This window comes from Carya illinoinensis, chromosome 6 (assembly GCF_018687715.1).
Source record: "Carya illinoinensis cultivar Pawnee chromosome 6, C.illinoinensisPawnee_v1, whole genome shotgun sequence".
In the NCBI taxonomy this organism is placed as follows: domain Eukaryota; kingdom Viridiplantae; phylum Streptophyta; class Magnoliopsida; order Fagales; family Juglandaceae; genus Carya; species Carya illinoinensis.
In genome coordinates, this window is record NC_056757.1 from 32,618,188 (window position 1) to 32,634,633 (window position 16,446).

The window sequence follows — 16,446 nt, forward strand, 5'->3', positions numbered from 1 at the left end:
GAATTTAAAAATATCTAAGAATACTTAAGAGTAGTTGTATTCCCAAACGGCCCCTAAGGGTCTAAAACTCGTCTTGTTAAATTAGATTTAATAAAATCTTCTCTAAATCAAAAATTTTCTAATAAAAATTAAATCAGTTATTAGTTGAAAATGTAATATAAAATCTTAAACAGTAATTTTACTTAACAAACTATTAGAATTATTTGTAAATAAAAATATAATATAAAAATTAAAATAATTTTATTTAATTTAATTTTTTAAAATTAAAAAAAAAATCCCAATAAAAATTTTGGCCTTAGCCCCATTCCTATTGAGCCGGCCCTAAAATTCTCCATAAAGAAATAACAACATTAACTAGGCATCGAGGTTATCTATAACCCCAGCCACCAACACATTTGTGCTGCACGTTGTTGAGCCCAATAACCAATGTGCGAAACATGTTGCCAATAATGGCACAGTCTGTGGGGGACGTATGTACGTACATATGTATATATGTATATATCAATTTTACGAGAGTTTGAAAAATTAAACTTTTTTGGAAGCGTACTTGGAAAAAAAATGTGATTTTCATTTTATTTGATTTAAAATTCTGTTATCTGATCAACTTTTTTAATACCGTATTTTATAATCAAAATCATGGTTAAATCCGGAAGTGATGATTAAGGAAAATTCTCCAGTTATTCTTTGTGGACCCAATGGGCCGGGGAACGTGATTGTATTGAACACGAACTCGTTAGTCATAACGTTGCGGAGACGGCATAAATTAGATTGGTGACTAATTGTCTTGAACAAAATATCTCATGACATTATTTTTAATTATGTTTATAATATAATTCTAGAAATTTTTAAGTTTGTTATTTTTCAATTACTAATTATAATAAATTGGACAAAAAAAAAAAGATGAAGTACATTATAAAAAACAATATAACTTAAAAAAATGAATGATGATTAATAGATTTTTTTTCAAAAAATAATGAGCAATGCTACTCATCATCCTAATTAGTGTTCTAAATTTTTATATAAATGATCAAATTCATTGTCGAAAAATTGAATATAGCAGCTCAACAATTTGGAGAATTATATACACAAGCATATATATGTTATTAGAAGTGTTGTGAATAGTGTGTTAGGTATCTTCACACAATGTTTTTATTAAGAAATAAAAATTCTTGATTTCTAAAGTAAATTTGAAATTTGAAATCTTCAAAATCAAATATTGCAATTTGTTGTGTAAGTTGTGTGAATAAAGTGTTTTATACGCTATACGCACCATTGACATGGCAGGAAAGGAATCAATTAACAACTTCAGAAATAGAAATGAACAACATGCCGTTTATTACTCGATTTGTGAAGCATCAAGCTCATAACATGCCGCTTATTACTTGATTTGTGAAGCATCAAGCTCATGGTTCGAGCCTACACAACTTGTAGAAATTATTATTGCCCTTTATGGTGGCTGAAGACTTGAATAAAAAGGCAATATCTACCTCAATATATAGTTATATGTATATCACCATGTACTTATTGTATTGTATACTATTCATCTCAAATAAAAGAATCGGCTCCAAAAGAGAATTACTACGTACGTACGAAGTTCCTAGCCGACTTCATGAAAAATTACAATACTCTCTGTCAGTGCTCTGCAACATGCTTGAACCATCCTTGTGATCCAGAAATTACTTTCTGTAAGAAGCTTTGCCTATTAGCTTGCACAGTTAATTAGTAAACCAAACAGTACTAGTAATCATCGAGCCTCCATTACCGAAAAAGTTACAGTGTTTATTGAGCAATTTTCTGCCAAGTTAATTGTTGGATTCCGGCCTGCTGTAAAAGCAGGTTGCTTGGGTGTAAGCAGAGGTACATGTTCATTACTGATCATTGAGACCACATCAAGCATGCTAGGTCGATCAGCTGGATTTTCTTGAACGCAAAGTAGCCCGACGTTAATGTATCTTACCAGAGTAGAAGTGGAAGTTGGATACCCTATCGTTGAATCCATCAACTCCAAGCTCTGATCATCTCTCCACAACTCCCAAGCCTGTATTCATTTCAAGTCAATGTAAATTTCATTAAAAATTAAGAGTAATTCAGTTTATAACTTACAAAATAGATTCTCTACAATTGCCTGACCAAATTGGACGGTCTGATCCTGCCCAATAGATAGCCCATCATGTGGTCTGTACAACTATTAATGAAAGCATTGTAGGATTTTTGAGCAATGTTGACCACACATGCGCATTTAAATTGTGTCTATCTCTTTTTGCATGGGATCATCCAATACATTTGGACAATTAAAGACGATCCTAATTTATAAATTATTAATGTAAAAACAGGTAAGACCTAATAAGGTATAAAAGCTACTCACATATCTAAGAAGATTGAGTGACCCGTGGTTATAAAAGCCTGTGTTCTTCTTCCCACTCACAATCTCGAGTAGCAATACTCCAAAGCTAAACACATCAGACTTTATCGAATACAGACCCTCCATGGCATATTCGGGAGACATGTAGCCGCTGGATTCCAAAATTCAGTGCTTAGTAGTTTACTAAGTAAATTTAGGTGGCACTTGAAAATATGGGATGCATGTGGAATAGATTGCATACTTACAAAGTTCCAACAATCCGATTTGTGTTTGCTTGTATTGCATTATCTCCAACTATTCGAGCCATGCCAAAATCTGATATTTTAGGGTTCATTTCACTATCCAAGAGAATGTTACTGGGTTTCATATCTCTATGTATAATTCTTAATCTTGAATACTGATGAAGATAAAGGAGACCTTGAGCAATCCCTTCAATAATGTGAATGCGTGTCCCCCAATCTAACATTTGTTTCTTAGCTGGATCTGTTTAAATGATGCCACAAAGGAAATCAACATTCAAGAACCCAGAATTATATACGTGTGCGTGTGTGTGAGTGAATAATTTTTATACATATGTATGTATATAATAAGCGTCAAGACGACTAAATAAGGACGCACCAAAAAGGTAGAAATCCAAACTTTTATTGGGCATGTACTCGTATATTAGTATTTTCTCATCTCCTTCAATACAGCAACCCAAGAGCTTGACAAGATTTCTATGTTGAAGTTTTGCAATTAGTGTTGTCTCATTTCTAAACTCCTCAATCCCCTGTCCGGATCTTTTTGAAAGCATTTTCACTGCAATTTCCTGCCCCCTAAGTAACTTCCCCTGTAAAAGAGAACCATAAACTCTTTAAACTTCCTACAAAGTTTACCGTATTTTTTTAAGCACATTCATTTAGCAGAATGGAACATACATACCTTGTACACAGGTCCAAAACCTCCTTCTCCAAGCTTATTTGCAGTTGAGAAATTATCGGTTGCAGCTAATACGCTTTCATAACTGAATAGCGGTAACTCAACATCCTTCTTTCCTCTTTTCTTATCACCATCTTGGCTGTTTGTTCCATCACTGATTGCATGAATTTCAGTACTAAGATCAAGTAACATTAGATCATTGCTTGAAGCTGCCATCTCTCCTGTTTTGCACAGAATGATGCGAGTTTTGTCATTTTAATGGAGAATCAAGTGTTTGCTCTGATAAAATCAATGAAAGAAGTTTTGGAATATGCTGGAGAGACTTGCGGGAGTTCTCTTGGAAACTTGGTTCAGATTAGGGGTGTCAAATCGTGTTAACGGGTCGTGTTCGTGTCGTGTCAAATCGTGTTAACGGGTCATATAAGTCAACCCTAACCCGACCCGTTAAGCTTATCGTGTCAAAATCTCAAACCCTAATACGACCCATTAACATAACGGGTCGTGTCGTGTCAACCCGTTTTGACCCATTAATAAATATTACGAAATATGTTTTTTTTATAAGTAAACAAATAAATTAAGAAAATATTACGAAATAGGTTAATACGACACAATACAACTCATTTTAAACTATTTATATAAATGGGTTGAATATGCCTGAAATTAACCTTTTTAACCTGATTAAATTTAGCATAATTTTATATTAATGTTAAATATACAATATCTATAAAAATTATAAAACTAATTATAAGTCCAAAACTACAATCCAAATAATAAAAATATCGAAATTGAAATTCTAACAATTTTATTTTTAGATATAAGGGTATAATTGTAATTTTAACTTTCTTAACGTGTTATAACGGGTTATAACAGGTCAAAACGGGTTAACCCGTTAGCAACCCGTTAAGCAATCGTGTCTTAACGGGTCAACCCGTTTTGACCCGAACCTATTAAGGCTAAACCCTAACCCGCTATTATCGTGTCGTGTTCGTGTTGGGTTAACGGGTCGTGTGGCATATTGCCATCCCTAGTTCAGATGATTTCAAAAGCACGAAGAATATCTTCACCAATTGACGAGACAATACGTTGAGAAACACTCCTAAGAACAAGCAAATGTCGCAGGTTTCTTGTTCTAGATTTTGGTTGAGCATTTTGTTGTTGCTAGTGATCCACTCACCCATAAACAAAAAATAAAAAATTGGAACTTTTTAAGGATTTGTATGTAATGTTAGAACTTACCTTTGTGTTTGAGCTTTCTCTTGACTGAGAAACAAAAGGATAGGCATAAGATTAGCCCTGTTGCAGCTACCAGCACAGCTACAATCACCCATACTTTCCATTTGGTTCCTGATTATGATGATAAGAATGACCATTAGCTCTATCAGAACAGAATTACATTTCGATTCAGTAAGAAGATAATGAAAACACAAGTGACTTTCATCTTTTTCATCCTGCCTTTGGTACTAATTTGAGGCTCATCAGCAGATAGTCTGAGATATATATCTTGTCCAGCCTCACCACCATCCGAGGGCCGTTGCATGTTCAAAAGAGCTCCTTCCCATATCAGACACCCGCTGCTGTTATGGGTATAAGCCGTGCAAGAACAATTATTCATGCAAGCTAATTCACATCTCCGAGCACTCACTGCCGAATATGCTTTCCAGTTAGTCGGCGATGTGATATTGGGTATTTTCTGAAACCAATCTTTTTTGGCATTACGATTTTCACATTGCAAAGGGTGTCTCCTCAAACAACCACTGGACCAGTCGTTTAGTGTGGTCTGAGTATCTGAAAATGGTTCAAAACCTTTTGGACAATCACAAGGATTAGATGTATTATCATGATATATGCCGAATGCACCACACAAAGCATAGACATCAGATAGTGATTTTGGATTAGCCCAAAGTAGAACCCACGGCTCAGACGTCGACTCATTAGAGGACAGCCATGTTTTTTGCTCGAGTTGTCCGGTAGAATCAATAAAAGATATTGACATCATAGAAGAATTATATAGAGAGTAATTAAAATAGGTTTCATTTGCATTTGACACAAAACTGTAGTTATATATATTATTCGTCCTCAGCCAAGGAAGAGAGCCGAAAGTTGCTCCATCCCAAAGTCCAGTACTCCAATAAACTTGGGACCTGTTCCACTCCAAGATATATTCATTGCTTCCAATTGGGTATATCCTCAACGATAATGAGAACAGACCCGATGATGGATCTTCTGAGTTTTTCCATGAAATAAGTTGATTCGGTACTTTTCCAGCTTTATCGATCCCAAGCTTTCCACCTGGCATCCATGTATCAGTTGGGTAGTCGAAACTCTCCCAAAATATAGTAGAAAGGTTCGATCTATCTCTTAAAACAAAATTTCCATCATCAAGAAGTGCTGCTTCAGTTGAGTTTGAGTGAAGATTCTCTAAATTTGTGGACCAAAATGGTTTCTTGGAGGAAGCTTCAAGAAGAACAAGATTGCCATCCTCTGAGAATTCGAGTCTTGAAGTAGAAGGGTCAGACAAATGGTTTTCTCTATTTGCTACCCAAACAATCTTCTGACCCACTAAGCGTTTAAACCATATCCCCAGGTAGAATTTTGGAGGAGTACCTCGTTCGAAGAATCCGAGTTCATATCTGCCACTCTTAGATGAGATGCTGTCGGTATTCATCGCTGAAAGGGACTGACCTTTCGAAAAGGTATCATCTGTGTTAACGGAGAAGCATGCTCTGAGGATTAGAAGGAGAACAAATAAGAGGAATGGCCTGGTACCATCAAGACCCATATCCCTCAGTAACATACAGCAGCTAGCACTGCAAATTCAAATTGTAGTTACAGAAAGATGGCTTAAGAATGAGGATGCTATAAATAATCGAGTGTACAAAACTTTTGGAATAGCTTTCCTATGAGTCTTCCTACCTTACAAGCTTATTTTAATTTATTTTAAATTATTTAAAAAATTTCACACTATACTTTTTTTTTATTTTTTTATTAAATATGTGGTATATGGATGATGAGTAGAATAATTTAAATAATCTAAAATAATAAAATAAAATAATAATAAAAAATTAAAAATAGAGTGTGATATATGGTATATAGAAATGATGAATAGTAAAGTTAAAAAAAATTAGAAAAATGGATTATATGTCTAACTTAGAAAACTTATATGTACCTTATTAGTCTATTTATTAGATAGTTCGTAGCTGCCCACTTTGACTTGACCATTCACTCAACTAACCCTCTAGGACCGACTTAACTCCATAATTCGAGAAGGTGCTTCTACAGCCACCGCTAAGAGCTCCTGTTAAGTTTTTTTTTTTTTTAATATTATTTTTTAATATTTTTAAATGTTTTTAAAAAATAAAAAATTTACAATAATAATAAACAATATTTTCTAAATTATTAAGGAAAAAAAATAGAAGCGGGAGCTCCCAGCATAATCTCTAACTTTATTCATTAAATTAGGGTGTTGTAGAAAACAAGGATGTTAAAGTGTTGATTTAGAATTAGTTTTGATATTTAGAATATCTAATAATTTTATAAATAATAGTGAAATTATTTGTATATAAAGGACATGTCCCACCACTAATCATGATTGTTAACCTGTAAATCGTTACGTAAGCAACACAATGTGCCTGTGATACGTCTAATACTTAAATCAGCAATAAGTGAGAGATAATAATTCGAGAATACTCAATCAGATAATTTGAGAGTTACCTGTTGCCCTTATATATAAGCGTAGAGAACATTGGATGAGTACTATAAATTAATTAACTTTGCACAGTACTTAGCCATTAAAAGGCTTATCCCTGATGTATTGGAATTATTTAATCACCACATCATCCATATTTATAAACTAGGATCATCCCTCATAATAATCAAGGTGGCTAGGGCATGTATTAGACCACACGACTCCTTTGAATAATTATCCTTTATGAACGATGGGCCTTCGGCCTTAGTTTAAGCCAGACCAATATTAACTATTCTATTGTAAATAACTCCATTGTGAATAGTAATAAAATTATTTAAGTTAAGATGATTTATTAGATTTTGAAAAAAAATAAAGAAAAAATTAAATAAAAATATTATAAAATTAAAATATTATTTGAATATAATTTTTAATAATATTTTTGTTTCAAAATTTGAAAAAATTATCTTGTTTTTGTGTTTTATTGGAAAATTTGGGAGATTTTTATTGGCTTTTGTGTTTGAGATGAAAAGTTTAAAAATTTTATATTTAAATGATATTCAAGAATAAAATTATGAAAAGTTTTAAAAATATCTAAAATATCTCATTGCCGAAACGAAGCCTTAAACTCTACTCAGTTAAATTTGGATTTAAATAGTTCATTTGTGAATATAAATTAATCTTAATTATTAACAACTCAAATCGGGCTCTGACTTAGTTTTTGTAAATTCATCATTTATTCTAAAATTTTAAACACTCATTTTAAAAGTTTAAACTATTGGAAATATGTAAATTTTAATTATTTATATTATATTCTTAACATTTTCTCTTAGAGCATTGTTAATTGATTATGCATATGTAAATGATAATTTTGATGAATGTAAGATAAATTTAAATTTTGACTATTCTATTTATATAAGTCTCCACATTGTAATAGCTATTTTTTATTATATAACAATAAAATAATATAAGATAAATTTAGCTTTAGCTATTCATATCAAATATCCACATTAGATATCCATTTATTTATTATATAGTAATGACTAATTAATAATTTAAAAAATATTTAATTTTTTTAATTATTAATTTATTTTATTTTATCATATTTTAATTATTAATTATTAGTTTATTTTATTTTATCACATTTTGTTATTTAATTTAAAGAAACTTATGGAAGTTTGTGGATGTAGATAGAGAGAAGAGAGAGAAAATGTCATAAAAAAATAAAAAAATAAGATTTACTCCTTATACAATATAGACTAAATTTGATCTTTTCTTTATCAATACTGTAATTAAAAGTTACAAATTTTGTTAATAGATAATCTATTGCAAGTATGTTTTATATCTAATAGTTAAAAAATACAATATATTTTAAAAATATATAACCCGATGAGAATGCTCTTACATGGCCCCAAACTCCTTTTCAATAGTTGAATGCATGAAACATTTAATTCAATTAAATATGGTAAAAGTGTATAGTCCGAATTTGAACCCATAGCTTCTATTTGAAATCATTATTTATTTCAAAAATTTAAAAGAATAATTATTGATATTATATTCTTAATAATTTTAATATAAACAAGCCGAGCTTAATCAACCATGGCTCGCGTACACTTTGCTCATTAATAGTTATAATTCTATGTTCTTAAACTAAAATTTCACCGTCAACACGGTCTTATGTTCTTTCTTTTTCTCAAATAATGACGTAAACGCCATTATTTTATGATATGCTTAGATTATAAAAAAAATTTTAAAAATAAGGTCAAAGATTAATATGATTTATTGTAATATATTAAATTTATTATATATTAAAAATAGTTTAAATCGTATAACTTTTTAAATTTTATATTTGTGAGATAAATAATGTGGATAAATAAATCTGGAGAATTATATATATAAATATATATATATATATATTATTAAAAGTGTCTTGAACGGTGTCAATAATTTCTTTATAGACACATTAAACACTGATGTGAAAGCCTATCAGAGCAATTTATGTAAAAAAAAAATTTATATATTCGTATTTTGACTCTTTTTGATGAATATAATAGCTCCGGACTAAATGAAACTGCAGAATATAATAATTGAAAGAGATTTTAATGTGGTGATTCAAGTAATTAGAAATTTCTCAATTGCTTAATATTGGATTTTATATCCCATCATAAGTGATATAAAGTATCTCTTAAAATCTTTCACAAGTTGGCAAGTAAGGAAAATTCATCGATCTTCAAATCAATGCGCGCATAACCTAGCGTAATGGGCAGCTTCAATGCAAGCCTATGGTAATATCTCTTTAATCCAAATCTCTCCTTATTTATTACAATTTTATAGTGGTAAAGATCTACCTATAATGTAATTTGTAAAGAGCTAGACTCTAACTCTTCCTTTGTTATTAATATATATCTTCTTTGCTTGAAAAAAAAAATGATATGTTACGCGGTACTAGAATAATAAATGGCATAATTCTTCTATATATACTATTTACAGAGGAGAAAGAGAACGAAGACAAAAGACATAACATTACTTGTTGTTACTCACAAAAGAAAGCCGGTAAGAATCGAAATAATGGGCATCAATTCAATCCGACACAATTAATATTTTTCAATATATTTATATTAATTATAGGGTAATTAATTCTATCGTTATAATATATGTCACACGCTAGATTAGCTATATATATGCTAGTCATAAGTGGTGTGGAGATAACCCTATCTAGTCCACTAGAAAGTTATTGATCGGTGTCCTCTCTCTCTCTGATAGAGTAGGGGTTTTTCTTCTCGTCTCTCGTACGAGGCTTTCGGCATGGCGGATGCATTAGATGAACTTTATGCAAGTTTGTCGTTAACTGAGAAGGAGAATGAAGCAGTTTCGGTGGAGATTAATCGGCTGGAGGATGTTTTAGAGCGAGGGGCGAGCTGTTTGATTATGAAGCTTCTGATCAAGAAGCATTATAATCACGAGGCGTTTAAGCAAACGATGAGGAAAGTTTGGCGTCTGGTTAAGGGTGTTCGTTTTCGGGATCTCAATTCTGAGTTTACGTTGGTAGAGTTCGATGATATGAGAGACAAACTCAAGGTAATGCGAGAGGGTCCGTGGTCTTTTGATAAACATTTGGTTTTGTTGAAGGAATTTGATGGTAGGTTGCAGATTGGCAAGTTAGATCTGGTGCATGCCCCGTTTTGGGTCCGTTTACATGATTTACCGTTAATGGCCCGTAATGAGTACATCGGGAGATTAGTTGGGGGTGCTTTGGGGGAGGTTTTAGAAGTCGATTTAGACAATGGGGAGATGGAGTGGGGAGAATACATGAGAGTCCGGGTTCTCATAAATATTTCCAAACCGCTTTTACGTCGGAAGCGTATGATTCTGGAGGAGGGGGTGTCATGTTGGGTACGGTTCTCTTATGAACGGCTACCGGATGTATGCTTTCACTGTGGTATTCTGGGTCATTCTCTAAAGGAGTGTGAGGAAGTTGATGAAAATCAAGTCGACGCTCAGAGACTTCCTTATGGTCCATGGCTACGTGCGGGTTTTCTTCCGTTTCGTAGGGGTGGAGGACGTGCGTCTACAATGGCGGCTACGGCTCAAACAGGGGCGGATAAGGGTGTTCCGGTTGAGGCTGATCCACGAAAGGTTGCAAACGGAAAGGGTAGTGGTTTGCCCGTTACGGATTCAGAGGTGGCGAAAAATCCAGATTTTGAGGGGTCCGATATTTCCGCAAGCAAAGAATCTTCGTTTGTCCCGACGGTTACGCCGTCTGTGTTGAATGAGGAGGTTACGGTTTGGGATTCTCCTGTGAATGAAGCAGACTTAACACAGACTGTGGTTAAAACGGCTGTTTTCAATGTCGTTCAAGAGTCTCATCTTGAAGATGGGCTCATGGACGTTCCGGTGTTGGAGGCCCCTAATATGTTTGTGGGTTTCGGATCCGGCCCATCGGGTAATGCAGACCCAATAAGTTATGCTATGTCTGGCTCTCGTAACAACACTCAAAAGAGAAGGGGAAAGCGACTCGATGTTAGGGCTTCTCCGAAGGTGCAATCTCAGGCGAATGAGGGTGGCTCGGTGCCGAGTGATGCGGCAGCTTCAGTTCTTCAGTCCGAACGGCTTCCAAACCATGGCAAGAAGAGGAAGGGGATCCCGATTGTGGAGGTTGATGCTAAACGAGGTAAACCCTCTTCCATTTCATCTATTTCTGGGGAGATGTTTACAGAGAGAGCGGCGGTGGCTGATGATCAACCCTGCCGAGCTCAATGAAAATCTTATCTTGGAATCTCCATGGGCTTGGGAACCCACGGAGTATTCGGTCTCTTCGTGATTTACTCACGAGTGAAGTTCCCGAAATTTTGTTTCTTCAAGAAACGAAATTATCATCACGCCGGTTGGAATTCTGTAAGTTGAGATTGGGTTTTCGGTGTTGTTTTGGTGTTGACAGTGTGGGTCGAAGTGGAGGTTTGGCTCTATTTTGGAAAGACGATGTTAATCTAAGGATTATTAGTTATTCTAGAAACCATATTCATGCCTCTATTAAAAACTGTGATGGGGTGGAGTGGTTGTTGACTGGGGTGTATGGTCATCCTGATAGTGGGTAGCGGTCTGAAGTTTGGAGGCTTTTGAAATTTTTGGGCCGTGGGGTTGATTTACCATGGATAGTTTTTGGGGATTTCAATGAAATTTTAGATCATTCTGAGAAACTAGGTGGAAACATAAGAAGTGATTTACAGATGAGGGAGTTTCGAGAGGTCTTATCAGATTGTCGCTTGAGGGATTTGGGTTATGTAGGGTCTCGTTTTACTTGGAGTAATCGTAGGGGAGAGGAGGATTTAGTGAAGGAAAGGTTAGATCGCTTTCTTGCTAATTCTTTGTGGTGTGATATGTTTCCAAATCTTCGAGTAACACATGGAGTTGCAGCCTATTCCGATCACATTCCATTATGGTTGGACACTGAAGGGGCTTTGTTTAGAAGGAGAAGTAGGCGGTTGTTTAGGTTTGAGGCTATGTGGGTGGGAGAATCTGAATGTTCTTCTATTATTGAGAGGGTTTGGAATCGAAGTCATGGTCCTATTTCTTTGGATCAGATTATGGGAAGAATTTCAGTTTGTGCTACTGAATTAGGAAGATGGAATAAGGTTTTTTTGGCCATGTGCAGAAAAATTTAGCTACTGCTAAAAGGAGGCTTCAATGCTTAGAAGAGAATGACTCTGGACCACATCGTCTAGAGGAACATAAACAAGCATGTATTGAGGTTCAGAAATGGCTTGAAAGGGATGAGTTAATGTGGAAGCAAAGATCTCGGGTAAAGTGGCTCAGAGAAGGGGATTGTAATTCCCGGTATTTTCATTCTAAGGCATCCACTAGACGAAGAAAGAATAGTATTATGCAGTTGCAAGATGAGTTTGGGATTTGGCAAAAAGGGGAACAGATGGATGTCTTAATTACTGAATATTTTCAGACTCTTTTCACTGCTGCAGACCGGGTGGATATGGAGGATGTTCTTTCGGGTGTTGAGGCAAGAGTCACTGCTGAGATGAATGTGGAACTGTTAAAACCTTATGTTGCTGAGGAGGTGGAGGTAGCTTTAAAACAGATGCACCCTTCTAAGGCCCCTGGACCGGATGGTATGCCTCCTCTTTTCTTTTAGAAATATTGGGGTATGTTAGGCAACTCCATTACTAATGCTTTACTTTCAGCTTTGAATTCTGGGATGTTTCCGAGTGGCTTAAACCATACTTTCATTACTCTTATCCCTAAAAAAGCTTCTCCTTCAAAGGTAGCAGATTTCCGTCCCATTAGTCTATGTAATGTGCTCTATAAGATTCTTTCTAAAGTCATTGCTAATAGACTTAAGAGAGTTTTGCCGGATATTATCTCTGATTCTCAAAGCGCATTTGTTCCTGGTAGACAGATTTCTGATAATGTTCTTATTGCCTATGAGTTGCTGCATTTCCTCCGTAATAAGAGAAAGGGTAGGAAGGGATTTATGTCTCTCAAACTTGATATGAGTAAAGCATATGATAGGGTGGAATGGCTGTTTTTAGAAAAAATTATGGAGTCCCTTGGTTTTGATAAGAAACTGATTTCTTTAATTATGCAGTGTGTTAGAACAGTTTCTTTCTCTGTTTTAGTCAATGGGAGTCCTAAAGGCCCTATTATTCCTTCTCGGGGCCTTAGGCAAGGAGATCCGTTATCACCATATTTGTTTCTTTTGTGCACGGAAGGTCTTATTTCTTTGCTAAAAAGAAATGCTAGTAGGGAAGGGGTGGATGGAATAAGGATTTGTAGAGGTGCTCCTAGAATAAATCACCTGTTATTTGCGGATGATAGTGTCATATTTTGTAAAGCTGATGTGATTACGAATGTGAAGATCCAATCTTTGTTGAACAAGTATGAGAGAGCTTCGGGCCAATGTATTAATAAGGAAAAAACTTCTATGGTCTTTAGCAAAAATGTGAATGATGACCTGAAAAGAGATATTATGCAATTGTGGGGTGGCAGCTATACACAGCAGTATGAGAAGTATTTAGGGCTGCCTCCCATGGTTGGGAGGTCTAAAAAACAAGCTTTTTCTGATATAAGGAAGAGAGTGTGGCAGAAGTTACAGGTATGGAAGGGGAATCTGTTATCTCAAGGGGGTAGGGAGGTGCTCATAAAAGCTGTAGCTATGTCTATTCCTACTTATGCCATGAGTTGTTTTTTGTTTCCTAAAACTTTGTGTCATGAGTTAGAGATGATGATGGCAAAATTTTGGTGGGGTGATCACTCTCGGGAAAATAAAATTCATTGGTGTAGGTGGGAGAAGTTGTGTGTTTCAAAATTCCAAGGTGGGATGGGCTTTAGAGACCTGCATCTATTTAATTTAGCTCTTCTGGCTAAACAAGGGTGGAGGCTTTTAAGGAATGTGGATTCTCTTTTTTACAAAGTTTATAAAGCCAAATATTTTCCGAATTCTTGCTTATTTGAAGCCAAGGCTGGTGCTAATTCATCTTATGTTTGGAAAGGAATTTGGGAAGCTCTTGACTGTTTGAGAAAAGGTTGTAGGTGGCGTGTGGGGAATGGGCAAACTGTGCGTATTTTTAAGGATCCATGGGTACCGGAGTGTCCAAATGTTTCAGCTCTGGTGGAGGTTGATGAAAACTTAAAGGTTAATTCTTTGATAGATGGCAGCACGGGTTGGTGGGATGTTCATATGGTGAGAGCTCTATTCAATCCAAATTTAGTTCAACAGATTTCAAAACTACAAGTTTCCATAGATGCTGAAGACTCCTTGTATTGGAGTCATGAAAAGAATGGAAATTTTTCTGTTAAGAGTGCTTATCGATATCTTCAGCATAATCAATATCTTTCAAATGGGCAGTCTTCTAATGGCAGATTTGAGACTGTGTTTTGGAAGTCTTTATGGCATCTGAAACTTCCTAAAAAGATGAAGGTTTTTGCATGGAGGGCATGTCAGGAGAAGCTTCCAACTTTCCTGAATCTGAAGAAGAAACATGTATTGGATGATGCAACTTGTGGGCTATGTAATCAAGGTATGGAAGATGCTGCTCATGCTTTGTTTTTTTGTTCGGAAGTAAGGAGTGTGTGGGGTGTTTTCTGTTCTCAAATGGATAATATGCAACCTGATCTGTCTTTCTGGGATCTGGCAAATTTAGCTCGTGTAAGAGGGTCTGATTCTCTGCTGGCCAGATTTATAGCTATAACATGGGGACTTTGGTATAGAAGGAATAAAAGGATTTATGAGGATATTTCTATGCATGTTCATGTGTCTGTTAATAATGCTCTTTCTTTGCAACAAGAATATGCACAGGTGCAGTTGTTTGATGTTTCAAATCAGAAGATTACTAAGGTAGTACGATGGCATCCTCCTCCAGATGATTTTCTGAAACTGAATATTGATGGGGCCACCTTTCCTGAATATTCTGTTGCTGGGATTGGGGTGGTGTTGCGGGATCAGCAGGGGGAGGTTGTCGTGGCCTGCTCTAAGGTAGAAAAAGAGGTTTCTTCTGCTGAGTTTATTGAGGCAGTTGCATTTCTCAGAGGGCTACAACTGTGTACTCAATGAGGTTTCCCAAAGATTATGCTTGAAACTGATTGTTTGGTTTTGGTTAATGCTTTGAATGAAAATTCTGTATGTTTAACTGATTTTGAGTTTATTCTTCAAGACATACGTCGGCTGATGGTGGGATTCCAAGAAGTTAAAGTTGCGCATGTCAACCGTTTAGGCAATTTGGTGGCTCATCGTTTGGCAAGACATGCTTGGTTGATTGATGATATTTGTATGTGGTGGGATTATTGTCCTTCTTTTGTTAGTCAAGCTTTATGGCTTGATAAACTTGCTATTTGTAAGGATAATTGATTTGAATGAAAGGTTTCTGATTATCAAAAAAAATATATATATGCTAGTCATGAAAATGCATTTGAGCTAAAAAATTCCGGGCTTGAGTCATTATAGATTGGAAAAGCTGAGGGCTGTCTACTTTAGCTCTAGGAATTGACATGAACAATATGCCGTTTATAACTCAATTTGTGAAGCTTGCATCAAGCTCATGGTTCTAGCCCTACGTACACAACTTATAGTAATTATTATTGCCCTTGTGGTGGCTAAAGACTTGAATAAAAAGGCTATATATATCCACCTCAATAAATAGTTCTATGTATTAATTCATCATTCACTTGTTGTATTATAGACTCTTTACCTGCATGGATGCTTTGCAAATGCATGAAGATGAGAAATTCAGTGCGGGAGCTCTTAAGCTTTTGCACCTCTAAATGTTCCCGAGAGCATTACATCATTATAGATATAAGGCAGCATTTTGGATCATAAACCCTTAGTACAGTTAATGACCCATTTACCACAAATTAACCTATTGATTAAGAGTAATATTACGTATAATCATTTTTACGTTTTTTCTATACATTCCATTGATGTGATTGACTGTATCAATTTTTTTAATATATAACTAATCACATCAATAAATTACATAAAAAATTAAATAAAAATGATTGCACATAAAATTTTTTATTAATTAATAAATGATATGGCAATAATCATCGAGCCTCCATTATTGAAAAAGTCATACTATTTATTGATTAATTATTTACCGAGTTAACTGTTGGATTTGTCTGCATCAAATCCCGGCCTGATGTAAAAACAGGTTGCTTGGGTACTGTAGGCAAATGCGCATATTCATTACAGATCATTAAGACCACATCAAGCATGGTCGGTCAATTAGCTGGACTTTCTTGAACGCAAAGTAACCCAATATTAATGCATCTGATCACAAGAATAGAATTGGAAGATGGCTATGTTGAGGAATAAATCCCACATTGCCTGTGGACAAGATCTTGGACATGTTTATAAGGTTGGAGCAAACCTCTCTCTTTGAACTAGTTTTAAGAGATGAGTTAAGCCCATAAATTTCTTCATGACATCAGAGCCAGGTTAACCTATGACTAATGATGGGCTCCCGCGACCTACCAACGA

At 35.0% G+C, this 16,446-nt stretch overlaps 2 protein-coding genes across 2 annotated transcripts; one reads left to right on the forward strand and one right to left on the reverse strand.

Moving 5' to 3' along the window:
- Positions 1 to 1,410: 1,410 nt before the first annotated feature.
- LOC122314020 (receptor-like serine/threonine-protein kinase SD1-6) lies at positions 1,411 to 6,104 on the reverse strand. Its single transcript, XM_043129397.1, has 7 exons — positions 4,733 to 6,104; positions 4,517 to 4,624; positions 3,284 to 3,501; positions 2,981 to 3,191; positions 2,608 to 2,845; positions 2,366 to 2,513; positions 1,411 to 2,038 (listed from the first exon to the last, which is right to left on the reverse strand). Exons 1-7 carry the CDS (start codon positions 6,072 to 6,074, stop codon positions 1,745 to 1,747), a joined length of 2,559 nt encoding a protein of 852 aa, XP_042985331.1. The 5' UTR covers positions 6,075 to 6,104; the 3' UTR covers positions 1,411 to 1,744.
- Positions 6,105 to 11,689: 5,585 nt separating this feature from the next.
- LOC122312776 lies at positions 11,690 to 15,024 on the forward strand. Its single transcript, XM_043127429.1, has 4 exons — positions 11,690 to 12,004; positions 12,115 to 12,583; positions 12,656 to 12,931; positions 13,091 to 15,024. The coding sequence occupies exons 1-4, from the start codon at positions 11,690 to 11,692 to the stop codon at positions 15,022 to 15,024; spliced, it is 2,994 nt and encodes a 997-aa protein (XP_042983363.1).
- Positions 15,025 to 16,446: the final 1,422 nt, after the last annotated feature.

What these genes read in the sequence shown, in the direction of transcription:
- LOC122314020 (XM_043129397.1), bottom strand. Translation starts at nt 6,074, where the DNA reads ATGTTACTGAGGGATATGGGTCTTGATGGTACCAGGCCATTCCTCTTA. An exon ending in GAGAAAGCTCAAACACAAAG is followed by an intron (nt 3,502 to 4,516) that starts GTAAGTTCTAAC and finishes TGTGCAAAACAG; the next exon opens with GAGAGATGGCAGCTTCAAGC. An exon ending in GTTTTGGACCTGTGTACAAG is followed by an intron (nt 3,192 to 3,283) that starts GTATGTATGTTC and finishes TCTCTTTTACAG; the next exon opens with GGGAAGTTACTTAGGGGGCA.
- LOC122312776 (XM_043127429.1), top strand. Translation starts at nt 11,690, where the DNA reads ATGAGGGAGTTTCGAGAGGTCTTATCAGATTGTCGCTTGAGGGATTTG. An exon ending in GTTCTTCTATTATTGAGAGG is followed by an intron (nt 12,005 to 12,114) that starts GTTTGGAATCGA and finishes GGCCATGTGCAG; the next exon opens with AAAAATTTAGCTACTGCTAA. An exon ending in TAAGGCCCCTGGACCGGATG is followed by an intron (nt 12,584 to 12,655) that starts GTATGCCTCCTC and finishes CTTTACTTTCAG; the next exon opens with CTTTGAATTCTGGGATGTTT.